Source organism: Anastrepha ludens, chromosome X, assembly GCF_028408465.1.
Source record: "Anastrepha ludens isolate Willacy chromosome X, idAnaLude1.1, whole genome shotgun sequence".
Classification (NCBI taxonomy): Eukaryota; Metazoa; Arthropoda; class Insecta; order Diptera; family Tephritidae; genus Anastrepha; species Anastrepha ludens.
In genome coordinates, this window is record NC_071503.1 from 16,564,944 (window position 1) to 16,580,804 (window position 15,861).

General features: G+C 41.6%; 2 protein-coding genes across 2 annotated transcripts; one reads left to right on the forward strand and one right to left on the reverse strand.

The window, feature by feature from the left end:
- The first annotated feature begins 1,262 nt into the window (after nt 1–1,262).
- LOC128869780 (kelch domain-containing protein 10 homolog) lies at nt 1,263–5,842 on the forward strand. The gene is made up of 3 exons (XM_054112383.1): nt 1,263–1,318; nt 4,654–5,203; nt 5,272–5,842. The coding sequence occupies exons 1-3, from the start codon at nt 1,263–1,265 to the stop codon at nt 5,620–5,622; spliced, it is 957 nt and encodes a 318-aa protein (XP_053968358.1). The 3' UTR covers nt 5,623–5,842.
- Nucleotides 5,843–6,185: 343 nt separating this feature from the next.
- On the reverse strand, nt 6,186–6,860 carry LOC128869781 (putative nuclease HARBI1). The gene is made up of 2 exons (XM_054112384.1): nt 6,608–6,860; nt 6,186–6,547 (listed from the first exon to the last, which is right to left on the reverse strand). The coding sequence occupies exons 1-2, from the start codon at nt 6,636–6,638 to the stop codon at nt 6,186–6,188; spliced, it is 393 nt and encodes a 130-aa protein (XP_053968359.1). The 5' UTR covers nt 6,639–6,860.
- Between the last annotated feature and the right edge of the window lie 9,001 nt (nt 6,861–15,861).

The following is a 15,861-nucleotide window of genomic DNA, read 5'->3' on the forward strand; positions in this document are numbered from 1 at the left end:
CCTCCATTTGTGGAACAACATCAAGACGCACACCACAAAAAGGAGGAGGAGCTCGGCCAAACACCCAAAAAGGGTGTACGTGCCAACTATATATATATAATATATGAAAACCGATTGGTAGTAGGTGAATTTAATGCGCATCACGATCTTTGGCATTCAAGCCTGCCAAATGATCGTAAGGGACAGCTACTGGAAGAACAGATAGACGTTTCGACACTCAGCACTGTGAACGACGACGTCCCCACCAGGGTAGTGAGCAATTGCAGCAGCTCGCCTGACATCACAATTGCTAGCGCAGGTCTGATAAATAGCATAATCTGGCGACCTATGCTATCGCCTGTATCAGACCACTTGCCCATTATCATCCCGATCGAGAAACTGCCGACTTTGTTTCCGCGGATCACCGGTTATTTATCAACTTCAACAAAGCTGATTGGACCAGATTCGCGTTATTCACTAAGGACATCTTTGCCGCTCTACCTATTCCCACCGATGTGCGCGCAGGCGAACACGCATTCCGCAAGGTAATCACAGCTGCCGCGGCTCGCTTCATACCCGCTGGACTGATCCGGAGATACGCCCCAATTTCCCAGCTGAAGCAGCTGTTCTGGCGAACGAGCGTGATCGCCTACGCCAGGCCGATCCCGGGATCCTCAAACAAAGGATCTCAGTTCGGAGATCCGGCAACTGGTAACCCGTCATAAGCGGACTAAATGGGAAGAGCATTTGAAGTCCTGCAACTTCACCTCTGGTGTGAGCAAGCTCTGGCCCACCGTAAGGTCCCTGTCGAACCCGACGAAGCACAACGACAAGGTGGATATCACCTTCAACGGTCGTACTTCGGTGGATCCGAAGAGATGCGCGAGCTACTTTAGCCGACGGAGCCAAGCGTTGACGGTTGCACAAATTGACACACAACAGTGCATCGCTTGCTTTCTCCAGCGACGAGGTTCAGGGGGCCATCAAATTCATGATACCATCTAAAGCCATTGGCCCAGACGGATTAAACATGCTGATGCGTAAAAAGCTGGGTCCACTGGGAGTAGAATTTCTCACCAAGGTCTTCAATCTGTCTATGGCCACTGCCATCAATCCTAATAAGTGGAAATTAGGGAGAGTGGTCCCACTACTAAGGCCAGGGAAATCCGCCAACCAAGGGGAGTCTTATAGTCCGATAACTCTCCTTTCCCCAGTAGTGAAGACTCATGAAGCCCTTCTACTCCCAGTCTTTACAGAACACCTCACCCCAGCCCCACACCAGCATGTTTTCCGAAGAGCGCACAGCACCACCACGGCACTCAACGTCATTAACACCCAGGTAAACCGCGGACTCAACCAAAACCGCCCCTGCGAGAGGACTGTCGTAGTAGCGTTGGATTTACAAAACGCTTTCGACACAGTCAGCCACGCCACGCTACTAGATGAAATTTTACTGTCGACATAGGGCTGATGAGGTGGACCGCGAACTACCTGAGTGGTTGTCACTCGTCGGTGATATTTCAAGACCAAACGTCTAAACAGAGAAAAATAAGGCAAGGAGTACCGCAGGGTGGTGTTCTTTCACCCTTGTTTTTTAATTTCCATATTTCGAAACTCCCCCAGCCACCAGAGGGAGTCTCCCTGGTCTCATACGCCGACGACTGTACGATAATGGCGTCGGGCAATGACATTGATGGCCTATGCACCAAAGTAAACGACTACCTCGCCCGCCTTTCTCGATTTTTCACTGCGACAAACCTACAACTTTCTCCCACTAAATCCACGCCGACCGTTTTCACCACCTGGACAAAGGAGGTCAAGCTGCAACTTCAGGTGCACGTCATTGATACCCCAATACCGACGGTTAACAACCCCAGAATATTTTGAGTCACCTTTGACAGCTCGCTCTCCTTCTCAGCGCATACAACCGCTATTGCAACGAATGCACAAGGTCTTGAAGGCGCTTGGGGCAAAGACAAAGAAATGTTGCTGTCGACTTTCAAGGCAATAGGCGGACCGGTTCTTAACTATGCTCCGCCTGTCTGGTCGCCTGAAACCGGGGTACGCAGTGGACGAAGCTCCAGACCTGCCAAAATACTGCAATAAGGCCCGCGACAGGATGCCTTCTAATGTCCCCCATACAACACTTGCATGACGAGGCTCATATGCTACCTGTGAAGGAGCATAACAAACTGCTCAGCAAGCAGTTTCTGCTAGGGTGTCTCTGTAGTCCTCACCCACGCAGACACCTGCTTGAGCCTGAGCCACCTCCCAGGCACATCAGGAGGCACTTCCTAAATTACGCGTTGGAAAGATCAGGTGGGGAAGAACTTGGCTCCATTTGGTGTGTCCAACTACGGATATCGCACCAATTAAGAAGAAGAAGAAGTCTATCAGAAATTGATGTCGAACATGGAATATGAAGTTTAAAACCCTCCTCACAGACAGATAACGATGAACTTTCTGTAATTTTTCTAAAGAAATGTCCGGCAGTTGTTGTTGACTGGAAACTGACAAGTATATCCCCAATTTTTAAAAGCGGCAATGAGAATTGATAAGTAGGGTTAGGTTAGGTTATGGTGGTAGTCGGTCTGCACGACCAACTCACATAGACCTTACAGGTCCGTTGTGATACCACTGTGCTACACGGGAACCTCATTTATCTTCCTTCGTGGAACCATTTCGTGGCTCTTATGAAGCGTAGTATTGATGCCAACCCCACGCCAGACAGTTCTGTAAGAGAATTAAAAAAGTATTTACCTTGACAACCTGCTCTGATTTTAGCTAGGGCAGGACAATTGCAAAGGAAGTGCTCAACTGTTTCTTCCTCTTCCTCATCTCTGCAACTTCTGCAATATTCATGGGAGAAAACTCCTAGTCTCGAGGAATGTCTGCCAAATAGCCAGTGACCGGTTAAACAAGCCACGACCTTCGAGATATTGTCTATTGAGAGACTAAGCAATTCCTTTGTTCTTTTCTTGTTTATTTGCGGCCATAGTAGCCTAGCTGTTAGACACGTATCTTCATTTCTCCATGACCTATTGGCCTCTTGGTTAAAGTGGTTTTTTATTATTAGTTTACTCGTGGCCATGGGTATTCCAATGGTACTTTTATCACTCAGCAGTTGGAGAGCGGTACCCTTACTGGCTAGCTCATCTGCTTTACAGTTTCCCTCAATATCTCTATGTCCCGGAACCCAAATAAGGCTGACCTTGAATACGTCACTAATATCATTTAGAGCTGCCCGGCATTCCTGTGCAACCTTCGATCTTAGTAAAGCCGCATTCATTGATTTGATGGCCGCCTGGCTATCCGAGAATATATTTATAATCGTTTTTGTTACGGCGTGCGTATTTAGGTATGTAGCCACTTCTTTTATAGCTAGTACCTCTGCCTGATAGACGCTGCAGTAGTCTGGTAGTCGAACGGATAGTTCCAGTCCTAATTCCTTCGAGAAAACTCCGTAGCCAACCTTATCGTCTAGCTTGGAGCCATCTGTATAAAAGTTTAATTCCCCCCTTCTCCATGGCCTTGTTGTATGCCACTCCCTTCTTGACGGTATACTCGTCTTGAAGAGCCTTTCAAAGGTGAGTCTAGGGATAGAGTAGTCTATTTCTTGTCTATGACTATTCAGAGAGTGCAAAATGGAAGCGTGGCCAAAGCACCGGTCTTTCCATAGCGCCATACTTTTTAGTCTGAGCGCCGAGGCGGTGGCCACGTGTTTTCCTACCAGATTTAGGGCAGGTAAGTTGATTAGCACTTCCAGCGCTTTGTTTGGAGTAGTCCATAAAGCGCCAGAGATGCATAAAAAAGCTGTTCTTTGGACCTTACTCATGATTTTAGCGTAAGTCGCCTTTTGAGCAGATGGCCACCATACAAGTATTCCGTACATTAAGATTGGCCTAACTACCGAAGTATAGAGCCAGTGCTTAATACGGGGTGTTAGTCCCCATTTGATACCGACCGCATTTTTGCAAGTGTATAATGCAACGTTGGCCTTCTTTACTCTTTCCTCAATATTAGATTTCCACGTGAGTTTCCTGTCTAATATGAGTCCTAGGTACTTGACATTCTCTTTCAAAGGAATCTCCACACCATTAAAAATTAGCGGGGAGATTATAGGGAGCCTATGTTTCTTTGTAAAGAGAATTATTTGAGTTTTTGAGGGGTTTATATCTAGTCCCCTGCTCTCAGTTAGAGCGCAGAATATCCATAAGGGAATTAGGATATTTGCCTTTAACGGCGATTGCTACGTCATCTGCGTAAGCTGTGACGTGGCAACCCCCTCTTTCCAGGGTCAGTAACAGGGAGTTTACTGCCAAAATCCAAAGAAGAGGGGAGAGGACTCCACCTTGCGGTGTGCCTCTGCAGACCTGTCTGCTTAGAGTAGTGCTTCCTAATTTATACTAAGTTTCCACCGCAGCCGGAGTTTGGGTTCTCTGCCGCTATCGTGTTCTTAGCGCAAACACGAAACAAAACACCTGTCAAATCCCATACAAAATTAAAACACAACTCCATACCTAAACCCACTTTTCAAAGCGTGTTTTGTTGGGTTTGCGTCTAATTTAATTATTAAGTGGTGGCAATGTTGCTCATTTTTCTCATTTATTATTGCATTCTTATCGAAACATGGCAACAATGATTGCAATTTGTCAATATGACATTTGATTGACGCACCGGCTATCCATTTGCTGAATCTTGCTCAAACGATTGTTATATATATCAAACAACAGGTAAAAAACCGAGTGTTGAGCGAATAGAGGCTACTGGTGATGCGCCAATTCCGCAATATGGGCCGGGAATAGTTTTACACGAACATTATTTATATACGGTTGGGGGAAGAACTGGCTATGATTACTCTTGTGAAGTGCATCGCTTAAATTTGCGCACACGAGTGTGGGAATTCGTATATATCTGTCGTCCAGATATACGCGAAGATCCAGAGGGTCGTTATCGTCACGAAGTTGTCTACGATGAGCAATACATATATGTGCTGGGTGGTGGTACATCGAATTTAGTGTATGATTTACAACGCATCCCTGCATTTAATTTAATTACAAACCGATGGGAATATTTCGTCACATTACCCGATCGAACATCACAAACAAATCTAACAATCGAGCGACAAAATTCCGGATATCCAAACCCACGAAAGTGCTTTTCCTGCGTACAGCACACGAAATCGAATGGTGAGGTCGAAGCATTCATTACGGGAGGCTTGCAGGTGCGTAATAATTAAATTTAGTATTATTAAATTATATTTGAAGTTGGATATCCCTTTTCCATTTGCAGGCCGATCAAGTATATTTTTCAGATATATGGAGATTAAATTTTACTACTAAGCAATGGACACTTATAAAAACAGCCTCTCTACCAAAAGCTTTGTACTTCCATGCCGCAGCTCACAGTCAAAATGGTTGTATGTACATATTCGGTGGTATTGAATATGATGAAAAACGTATACGACGGTGCAATGACCTTTATAAAATGTGGATGACCATACCATTATTAAGTGAAATTTGCTGGGAGGCAGTGTTACATTACAGACCAAATCTCAAATTGAATGGCCACTCACAGCTGCTTAAAATGGGCATACCATTGCGCTTTGCACAGAGATTGTGGCATTCTTCAAAAGCCAAATGATTATACAATAAATGAAGAGATATATGGTATGGTATGTCATGTAACGAGCAATAAGAAGCGACAATTTTTATGTTTCATTCTAGACATAAAAGCATAATTATTGTTTGCTAACCATTTAGGAATGACATAGTTTCATATGGAAGAAATGGAACCAAAAGAATAAACATAATAAAATAAGACATTAATAATGAGTAAAAATGAAAAAAGCTAATTAATATGAAAATAACATAAGAGTAATTATTTTTATACGCTACATATGTGTACGAGCAGTTGTGGCGATTTTTTTTACAATATGGTTCATACACTGTCAATGGATGCTCAGATCACGAATTCTAGAAAATTGTATCATAAGAGTGGAAGCAGGATCAAGTGGCCAATCGGGCAACCAGATGAACACCAAATTTAAAAGGATAATAGTTTGCCGTCTGATTTAAAGTTCGTATCCATGAGTCTATGCATAATTAAATTCGCTTTTTCCAGATTAACGATATAAACAAATTATTTTCAATAAAGAAATCAAAAATGAATAAAATGTTATTTTATAAAATTATGTATTACAAATTTTATTGTTCTGGTGAAAAGTTGTTTTTCAGATTTAAACCAATTGGACTCTTTGCAGGATATGGCTTCATTAAATGCTGAGAGAGACGAAAAGCAGAGTCCCCTATAATATGGACTGGTATTTTTGTGGATCCATACAGCAAGCTCAATTCATCAAGAAGTGCACAACTTTGCAACTCGCGCTTTAGCGATGATTTTTCAAAAATTCCGGAGTCGTTGCATCTTCCAGGACTGCCGCAATGTATATAAACAAATCTATATTTTGCGTCTACCAAAGCCAATAGTACTACGGAATACCACCCTTTGTAGTTGTAGTAATCAATGGCTTCTTCCTTTCTTGGATGAATTTCAATATGACATCCATCTGTATAATAAAGATGCTTTTGATTAAACGTTATTTTTATCGCATTACTTATAAACCTACCTATTGCTCCAATACATTGTGGATAGCCCATTGCATTAAAATCTGCGACTCCATTCTCAATTTGCGCCCTTGTCAGTGGAAAATTTTTCAAATATATTGGAGCCAAAGATGTCCCAACTTCATTGCAAAACTCGATGAGTATTTTGCAAACAGTTGCTTTGCCTACTCCAAACAAATGTCCAATTGATCTGTATTCACTAGAAGATCCTAGTGCATACAGAGCAATTGCCACGCGCTTTTTTAGTGAAATCGGGTTTCGATAGGTTGTTTTTCTTTTGGCTATTTTTTCAAGTTTGCTGCACAATTTTTCAAAGCAGGATCTTTCCATTCGGAAATTATTTTTGAAAAACTTTTCCCCATTACTCTGGCAGTCTACTTCCCAAAAGGTACTGGAATGTTCCTAAAATATACATGTACATTATACACAAATAATGTATCATAAATCTGTTTACCATACCAAAGACCATACACTTTGCGAACGCATTAAATTGGCAGCAACGCTTAAAATTATTTTATTTTCCCTTAACCTTTTTTTTAAATAATATGTGACCAACTCACTATCAATTATTTTAAAATAAAATGATAAAATCAACATAACAAATTGAATTTTATGCACCATTTTATAATTTTATCAATTTTTATAATTCTTATTTCACAATGTCAACAAAAGACAGTTCAAACACAGTTTCTCCCAAACTTTCGGTGGAAACAGTTGACAGTTCTCCCAAACACAACTCCTGCAAACACGGTGTTTGCTTTTGGTGGAAACGTAATATTAGCCGTTACCTTTCTTTTGATGAGTATATCTTCTATCAGGGCTACGACATGTGGTTCAACTCCAAAATCTTCTAATGAATCTACTATAGCGTTTGCATTTATATTGTTGAAGGCGTCTTCTATGTCTACGAAAGCAACCAATGCAAACTCTTTGTCTGATAAGCTTTTTTCCACCAACCCGACGAGTGAGTGTAAAGCGGTTTCTGTGGACTTCCCTTTAGTATAGGCATGTTGCGCCGAAGAGAGCCTATTTAAAGGCACGACACCCCGTATGTATTCATCTATTATTCTCTCCAGGATCTTGAGAAGAAAAGACGTTAGACTAATGGGTCTGAAGTCTTTAGGGTTAGTGTGTGAGGACCTACCTGCCTTGGGTATGAAGGAGACTTTCGCCTCCCTCCATCCTAGCGGAATGTAGCCCATGTTAAGACAACTTCTAATGACAGTTTTGATAAACGGTAGTACAATGCCCCGTGATTGCTGCAGTTCAGCGGGGTAGATACCGTCCATTACTGGCGATTTATAAGGACCAAAAGTATTAATAGCCCATTCGATTTTTGAGTGTGTAACTAAGAGATTTCCTAGGTCGGATTGCCTTTCATTATTGGCGGAATGGTTTTGTTCCACCGGCTTGTTTCCTGGAGAGTGTGTGTCTAGGAGAAGACCTAACGATTCCTCACTTGACGTAGTCCATGTATTCCCTTGACCTTGTAGGTAGCCTAGGTTGCATGGCGTCTTTGAGAGAATTTTTCTTAATCTGGCCGCTACTGAAGTCTCTTCAATTTCTTTGCAATGATTTTGCCATGATTCACGCTGCGCAGTTCTAACTGCTTTTTTGTAGTTTTTCAATTCAGCCTTATAGGCTTGCCAGTCCTCTGACCTTCTCGTGGCCTTGGCCAGATTAAATAGTGTTCTATGGGATTCTCGTAGCGAGGTTAGCTGCTTGGACCACCAAGGTGGTTTAGACTTCCCTCTGGGCCGGACAACCGGACAGCTGGCTGCTAACGAGCTATTCATTGCTTTAGTTACCTGATTAACCAGTTTATCCAACTCCCCACAAGTAGTGGGGTTTTTGGGGGCTTTCTTTGGCAGTAGAGCTCTTAATTTTTTATTGTAAACTCCCCAGTCAGTTTTCCGTATATTCCTGAACTGACTAACTTGGGGAGACCTAGTGTCGATTTCGAATTCAATATACCGATGGTCTGAGAACGAATTTTCGTTTGAAACTCGCCATATTTTAATGTGATTAGAGAACATGTCGGAAGCCAGGGTGATGTCCAAAACTTCCTCTCTGTTCATAGTAACAAAAGTCGGCTCTGAGCCTAAATTCAAAACACTAATTTTATTTTCTAAGATAAAGTCTAGTAGTGACTCACCTCTAGAGTTAGTGTCGCTGCTCCCCCACAGGATGTTGTGAGCATTTGCGTCGCAGGAGACAACCAAATGTTTGTTCTTCCGGGCTGCCTCTTGCACCAGAGTACGGACTTCGTCCGGCGGAGCATCTCTGTCATAGGCCATATAGGCGGAGGCTAGCCAAAAACCGGTTTTCCCGAGCTCGATGCTTGCCGCCATCGTGTCGCCGCTACTAAGCTGTGGGAGCAAGAAGATATTTATATTATTTTTAGCGAGGATGCAGCTACGGATCTTACCTCTGTGTTGTACGGCAATCAGTTTAAATCCCTTCACTCCGAGGCCGCAGATTTTATTGCCGTATATCCACGGCTCTTGAATGAGGGCTATGTCAAGTCCACCGGCAGCCAAGCGGACGGAAAGATGCGCAGACGCAAGTTTGGAGTGGTGGAGATTAATTTGGATCAGCTTCATGAGAATCTGTCCGTTTCATCTCCACCATCGTGACCTCGACGTACTCCTCCGAGATCTCCTCACCCTCAATGTCAGCGAGGAGATCATCTTCGTTAAAAAGCGGCCCCACACCGGTCAGCCTCTCCGAGTCGGTTGAGCATTCGCTGGTGGCCAACCCTTCTGCAGTATCGCTCCGCAAGCTGGCTATGTCACTCTCCTCATCTGAGTTCAAAGCTGGCTCGTCGCTGCGATAGATTCGAATGGTTGCGTCAACGAACTAGAACCTCACGACATTGTTTTTCTGCGCCAGTGGGCTGAGCGATTCTCCATTGAGGATGAGCATCACCTGTCGCCTACCTTCTACTGGCTCCTCTATTCTACCTACCTTCCAATTATGTGTTGGTAGGTCTCTGTTGCAGGACTTGAAAATTTCTTCAATTTTGTTTGGCTCTGCCGGCTTGGCCGGAATCCAAACTCGAGCTCGAGGCCTGCTTGGAATTTCATCCTTGGTGACCGCATCGAGTTTGGTACCCGGCCAAACCTCTCCTATCTTGTTTACGGCCAACCTGTAGAGCGTGGCTGACCTAGTGTCTTCGCAGGCGATGAGTTTAGTTCTACCTTGATACCAGCCTGCGTCATGACAAAGGGGAGGAGGTCCGGGGTGTTCCTCTAGGATCTGGAGGTACACTTCGGCGATAGCCTCCTCAATCCACCTCCATTTTTCCTTAGGAATCACTCCTTCCTCCTCTCCTTTGTCGATGACGGCCAGTATCTCACCGCCGCCTTTTACCACCTCACTAAAGGTTGGATGTTTTTGGCCACCTGCCTTCTGTCTTTTGGCGGCCCTTTCCATTGTCTGCTCTGCAGACCGTTGTCTTTTGGGAGTAGCACCCGCCGGTTTTCCCAAGTCGGATATTACTCCCTTTGCCCACTCTAGCGATTTAGCCTGGTCTTCGGTTAGCTGGTCTGTTGCTACCTCTCCTAGTCTAAATAAGACCCTGCTGGCCGCCTTCTTTTCATAATAATTTTGTTTGGAGGGACGGACATGTTTAGCCGGCCCCCCCCGTTCTGCGCTTATGAACTGCCTAGAGGTACTAGGCCCTTCTATGGCAACCTGCCGGTTAATCCTAGAAGCAGGTGCCGACCCCCGTCCTCTATAAGAGGTTGAGGTGGGATGGGGGTTATTTGTCCTACGCAGCGTTGCCCCCGCAGCTTCTGCCATTGACTGATTTGAGGCCGGTTTACCCAAGCCTCCTCGCCCCCCGCTGCCTCCTGCAGTACTCGTGCTGGGACCAGCCCTTTCGCTTAGGCCCCCTCTAGCTCCTAATAGCGGCGGTCTGACCACTGCCTTGCTCTCAGCTGTAGCAGTAGTCGAATCCACCTTTGTTGGTTTTTTGGGAGGACCGACCTCCTTGTAAAAAATGTTTTTCTTGTTTGACATGTTCATTTTGGTCCCACGAGTGTCGGACAAGGGAGGTCCGCCTGTGCAGAGGTCCGTGTGCACAGGTAAGGCTAGATAGAACCGGAGGTCGCCAGGTATCCGGAGCACTCCGTTCAAGACTGGGCTATTTTTGGTCTGGGTCCCTAGCCAGCTGAACCTCGGCACGGGTTGTTATACGGCTTGTTCCGACCCAGGGCAGAGCTTGGCCATCGTTCAAAAAGCAGCCCGAACCAAGGGAATGAAGTGCATTCGCTCAATACTGGAATGTATTCAAGTGACAACACTATCATCCATTGGTAAGGTCTGGTTAGTGATTCGACTAAGCCTCCGCACCACGGCAAGGTGTCTGCCATCGCGAAGGAAATAATAAGTAAGTAATTATCGACCAATTTCCAGGCTCTCGACAATTTCTAAACTTTTTCAAACCATTGTCAAAGAAAATATGTCCTTTGCCACTAAAACCTAATTTCGTGCAATCAGCATGGATTCGTCACTGAAACGGCAAGTCGACTGCATTTACATAGATTTTTGCAAAGCGAGAGATTCTATCACAATATTTTATCTTCTATATATATAAAAATGAAATGATGTTCGTTTGTACGCATTTTTTTGGGCCGATACGAGGCCAATTTTATTCGTTCTTTTTTCATATTATAGGGATCCACTAGGGGAAGGTTTTTAGCAAAAAAAAATTTCTTTTAAATATTTTCTTCATATAAAAAAAAGAAAAAATCAAACAAAACTTGCTCGATTCTTAGATTAAAGTAAGTTTCGAATCGACATTCATTTTATGTGTACAACTTTTTTTGAATTTTTCGTTATTGTATACAGAAATTTCAAATGATTCGAATGAAAATTTTTTTTTTTTTTTTATTTCTTCCATAAAATATTACACCTGTCGTTAGACAATAAGTAATTTATTTACAAAAAGATGGAATGAGAGTGATATTGAAGGGCCAATGCCCCCAAGCTCATTTAGAAGAAATATATACATATTATTTAAAAACAAGTGGTTAACAAACAATGACATATACGATTAGTTGACAATTGATTACAAGGATTTTCCAAGATCTGTTGGTGTTTGACGGTTAAGCCGACTTTGGGTAGATTTTTCTTTATTTGGTTGTCTTCTCATCATAGGATTTGTATGCGTTAATAGTCTATTTATGTGTCTTCTGCTAGCGCTTTGTATTGTTTCATCAATAGTATCGATGTCAAGGTCGCGATGAATATCTGCGTTAGGTATGTACCAAGGTGCATTAGTTAAGGTCCTAAGTATTTATGAAAATAATGTTTCAATTCAATTGAGCAATGCTTTCTTTGACCAATTCTATATGGAAATGAATGCGTTTGCAAACGATGTTTTCGGCTATGAACAAATGTTGGAATCGAATGAAAAAGGAAAGAAACGCGAAATGATAAAAAAAATTCTTGGACAATTTCAAATGAATGGTGCTTCATTGGAAAAATTCAAAGGTAATAAGAACATACACAAGATAAAGTTAGAATTCGAATTTTTAGATTTATTTTGTTTATTTCTCATTTTTTCAGAAGTACACCACACAACAACTCATTCCAACTCTGATTTTGAAATCCTGTTGGAATTGGTGATCGATAATTTTGTCACTATAATGTTCAATGGAAATTTGCGTGTATCAGACCCTGCATATTATTTACCATATCAACTTTTTATGGAACATATGGACCAAATGAACACAAAAAAATAATTTAGTTTTGTTTTGATTTTTTGCAACATTTTGGTTTTCAGTTAATACAATAAAAACAATACTGTTTTTTCGTGAACACAAAATTCTAAATTTATTACGTTGTTTGTTTAGAATTTTTTTAGAAAAAAAGTACAATAAATTTTTTGGTTTTGAGGAAATTTGTTTATTGTTGCTATTTGTGAAAGCGTAGATATTTGTAAGTATTTGACTATAATCCTAAAAGTTAATGGAATACCACTATGACACATAAAAAACATTTTTTCAAAGGGGTGTTTTTCGAAAATTATAAAAAAAATTGTTTTCAAAAATTTTGAAGAAATAAAGTAAAATAAAAAAATTTCGAAAGCATGAAATTTTTTCAAAACCAAATTTTCCTCAAAAAGATAAAAGAAATTTCTTCGAAGAGGTGTTTTTCTAAAATTACAAAAAAAAAAATTTCAAAAATTTTAAACAAATAAAATAAAATAAAACTTTTTCAAGGGCATGAAATTTTTTCAAAACAAAATTTTCTGAAAACCAAACAAAATTTAAAAAAAAAAATGGTGTTTTCAAAGCATTTCATATTCCACTATTAATAGAGAATACATTTTTTCGAGGGGGTGTTTTTCAAACCGTAAAAAAATCTTTTTTAACAAATCAATTTAAACTTTTACAAAAATTTGACATTTTTTCAAGAACAAAATTTTCTCAAAAACGTTAAAATAAAAAAAAATAGTTTTTCAAAATATTTAATTTTCAGCAATTAACTGAGAAGAAATTTGTTAGAGCGAAGTGTTTTTCAAAACTTCAAAAAACACTTTTTAACCAAAAAAAATAAATCTTTTTTCAAAAACAACAGGAATGATAACATTGCCTAACAATTTCTGCACTTTTGCACAGTCTAAAGAGGCATTGATACAGAGTGTATTTCCAAACATAGTTCAACATTACAAAAACCATGATTGACTCAGCGAAAGAGCAATTTTAGCTGGGAAAAATAAGGACGTCAATGATATAAATTCAGGTATTTTAGATCAAATACCTGGTGACATAGTTGCGTATAAGTCAATGGACACTATTACTGATCAAGATGAGGTCGTAAATTATCCAACTGAATTCTTAAACTCACTCGATTTGCCAGGCTTACCACCCCATAATTTACGATTAAAAATTGGAGCACCGATTATTATGCTGCGCAATAGTAATGTGCCCCGACTTTGCAACGATACCAGACTCGCTGTGAAGAAGCTAATGGGTAACGTTATCGAAGCAACAATTTTGAAAGGGAAGTACAAAGGAGAAGACATTTTGATACCCTGAATTCCACTGATTCCGGCGGATTTACCATTCGATTTCAAACGTTTGCAGTTCCCTATTCGCTTTGCCTTCGCTATGAGAATTAATAAGGCGCAAGGACAGTCTCTACAAATGTGCGGTATTAATTTAGAATACCCAATTTTTTGAATACTACAATTGTATGTAGCTTGCTCACGAGTTGGCAAACCATCGTCATTATTCACGCGAAAGATGAAAAAACCAAAAACGTTGTCTACCAAAAAGTGTTACAATAAAGTTCGAATGAAATTGTATCAAAGAATTTGCTTTGTTTCGTATTAATTTTATTCTCTTTCAACAAATCATTGAATTTATCGTCTAGCGAAGCGGGCGAGGGTACGCTAGTTATCTATATAACATATATAAATGTGAAAATCTGTCCCTATGTTCGCTTATAACTCGAGAATGGCTGAACGGATTTATCTTATCTTGGTCTTGAATTATTCGTGGAGGTCTAGGGAAGGTTTAAAAGGTGAGAAAAATTCGAATAATTGCCGGGAAAATGGTCAAAACGTGGACCCGGGTAACCTTCGGATGTGTATATACAATATGGGTATCAAATGGAAGCTGTTGGTGAATGCTTTAGTTCAGAGTATTTTTCATGCGGCTCCGTGACTAGGGTCCCGAGATAGAGACAAACACGTGGACCCTAGAATGTGTTTGTACAATATGGATATCAATTGGAAGCTGTTGGTGAATGCTTTAGTACAGAGTATTTCTCATGCCGCTCCGTGACTGGGGTCTCGAGATATAGGTCAAAACGTGGACCCGGGTAACCTTCGGACGTATATGTACAATATGGGTAGCAAATGGAAGCTGTTGATGGTTTCTACAGTATAGAGTATTTTTCATACCGTTCCGTGACTAGGGCCTCGAGATAGAGACCAAAACGTGGAGCCTAGAATGTGTTTGTACAATATGGATATCAATTCGAAGCTGTTGGTGAATGCTTTAGTACAGAGTATTTTTCATGCCGCTCCGTTACTAGGGTCTCGAGAGATAGGTCAAAACGTGGACCCTAGAATGTGTTTGTACAATATGAATATCAAATTGAAGCTGTTGGTGAATGCTTTAGTACAGAGTATTTTTCATGCCGCTCCGAGACTGGGGTCTCGAGATATAGGTCAAAACGTGGACCCTAGAATGTGTTTGTACAATATGAATATCAAATTGAAGCTGTTGGTGAATGCTTTAGTACAGAGTATTTTTCATGCCGCTCCGAGACTGGGGTCTCGAGATATAGGTCAAAACGTGGGCCCGGGTAACCTTCGGATGTGTATATACAATATGGGTATCAAATGGAAGCTGTTGGTGAATGCTTTAGTTCAGAGTATTTTTCATGCGGCTCCGTGACTAGGGTCCCGAGATAGAGACCAACACGTGGACCCTAGAATGTGTTTGTACAATAATGGATATCAATTGGAAGCTGTTGGTGAATGCTTTAGTACAGAGTATTTCTCATTCCGCTCCGTGACTAGGGTCTCGAGATCTAGGTCAAAACGTGGACCCGGGTAACCTTCGGATGTGTATATACAATATGGGTATCAAATGAAAGCTGTTGGTGAATGCTTTAGTTCAGAGTATTTTTCATGCCGCTCCGTGACTAGGGTCTCGAGATAGAGACCAACACGTGGACCCTAGAATGTGTTTGTACAATATGAATATCAAATTGAAGCTGTTGGTGAATGCTTTAGTACAGAGTATTTTTCATGCCGCTCCGAGACTGGGGTCTCGAGATATAGGTCAAAACGTGGGCCCGGGTAACCTTCGGATGTGTATATACAATATGGGTATCAAATGGAAGCTGTTGGTGAATGCTTTAGTTCAGAGTATTTTTCATGCGGCTCCGTGACTAGGGTCCCGAGATAGAGACCAACACGTGGACCCTAGAATGTGTTTGTACAATATGGATATCAATTGGAAGCTGTTGGTGAATGCTTTAGTACAGAGTATTTCTCATGCCGCTCCGTGACTGGGGTCTCGAGATATAGGTCAAAACGTGGACCCGGGTAACCTTCGGATGTGTATATACAATATGGGTATCAAATGGAAGCTGTTGGGGAAAGCTTTAGTACAGAGTAGTTTTCATGCCGCTCCGTGACTAGGGCCTCGAGATAGAGACCAACACGTGGACCTTAGAATGTGTTTGTACAATATGGATATCAATTGGAAGCTGTTGGTGAATGCTTTAG

Excerpts from the sequence above, each read along its gene's own strand:
- LOC128869781 (XM_054112384.1), bottom strand. The coding sequence starts at position 6,638 with ATGGGCTATCCACAATGTATTGGAGCAATAG. Across the intron at positions 6,548-6,607 it reads ACAATGTATTGGAGCAATAG|ATGGATGTCATATTGAAATT; the intron begins GTAGGTTTATAA and ends TTTATTATACAG.
- LOC128869780 (XM_054112383.1), top strand. The coding sequence starts at position 1,263 with ATGTTTTCCGAAGAGCGCACAGCACCACCACGGCACTCAACGTCATTA. Across the intron at positions 1,319-4,653 it reads TCAACGTCATTAACACCCAG|CACCGGCTATCCATTTGCTG; the intron begins GTAAACCGCGGA and ends ATTTGATTGACG. Across the intron at positions 5,204-5,271 it reads TCATTACGGGAGGCTTGCAG|GCCGATCAAGTATATTTTTC; the intron begins GTGCGTAATAAT and ends TTCCATTTGCAG.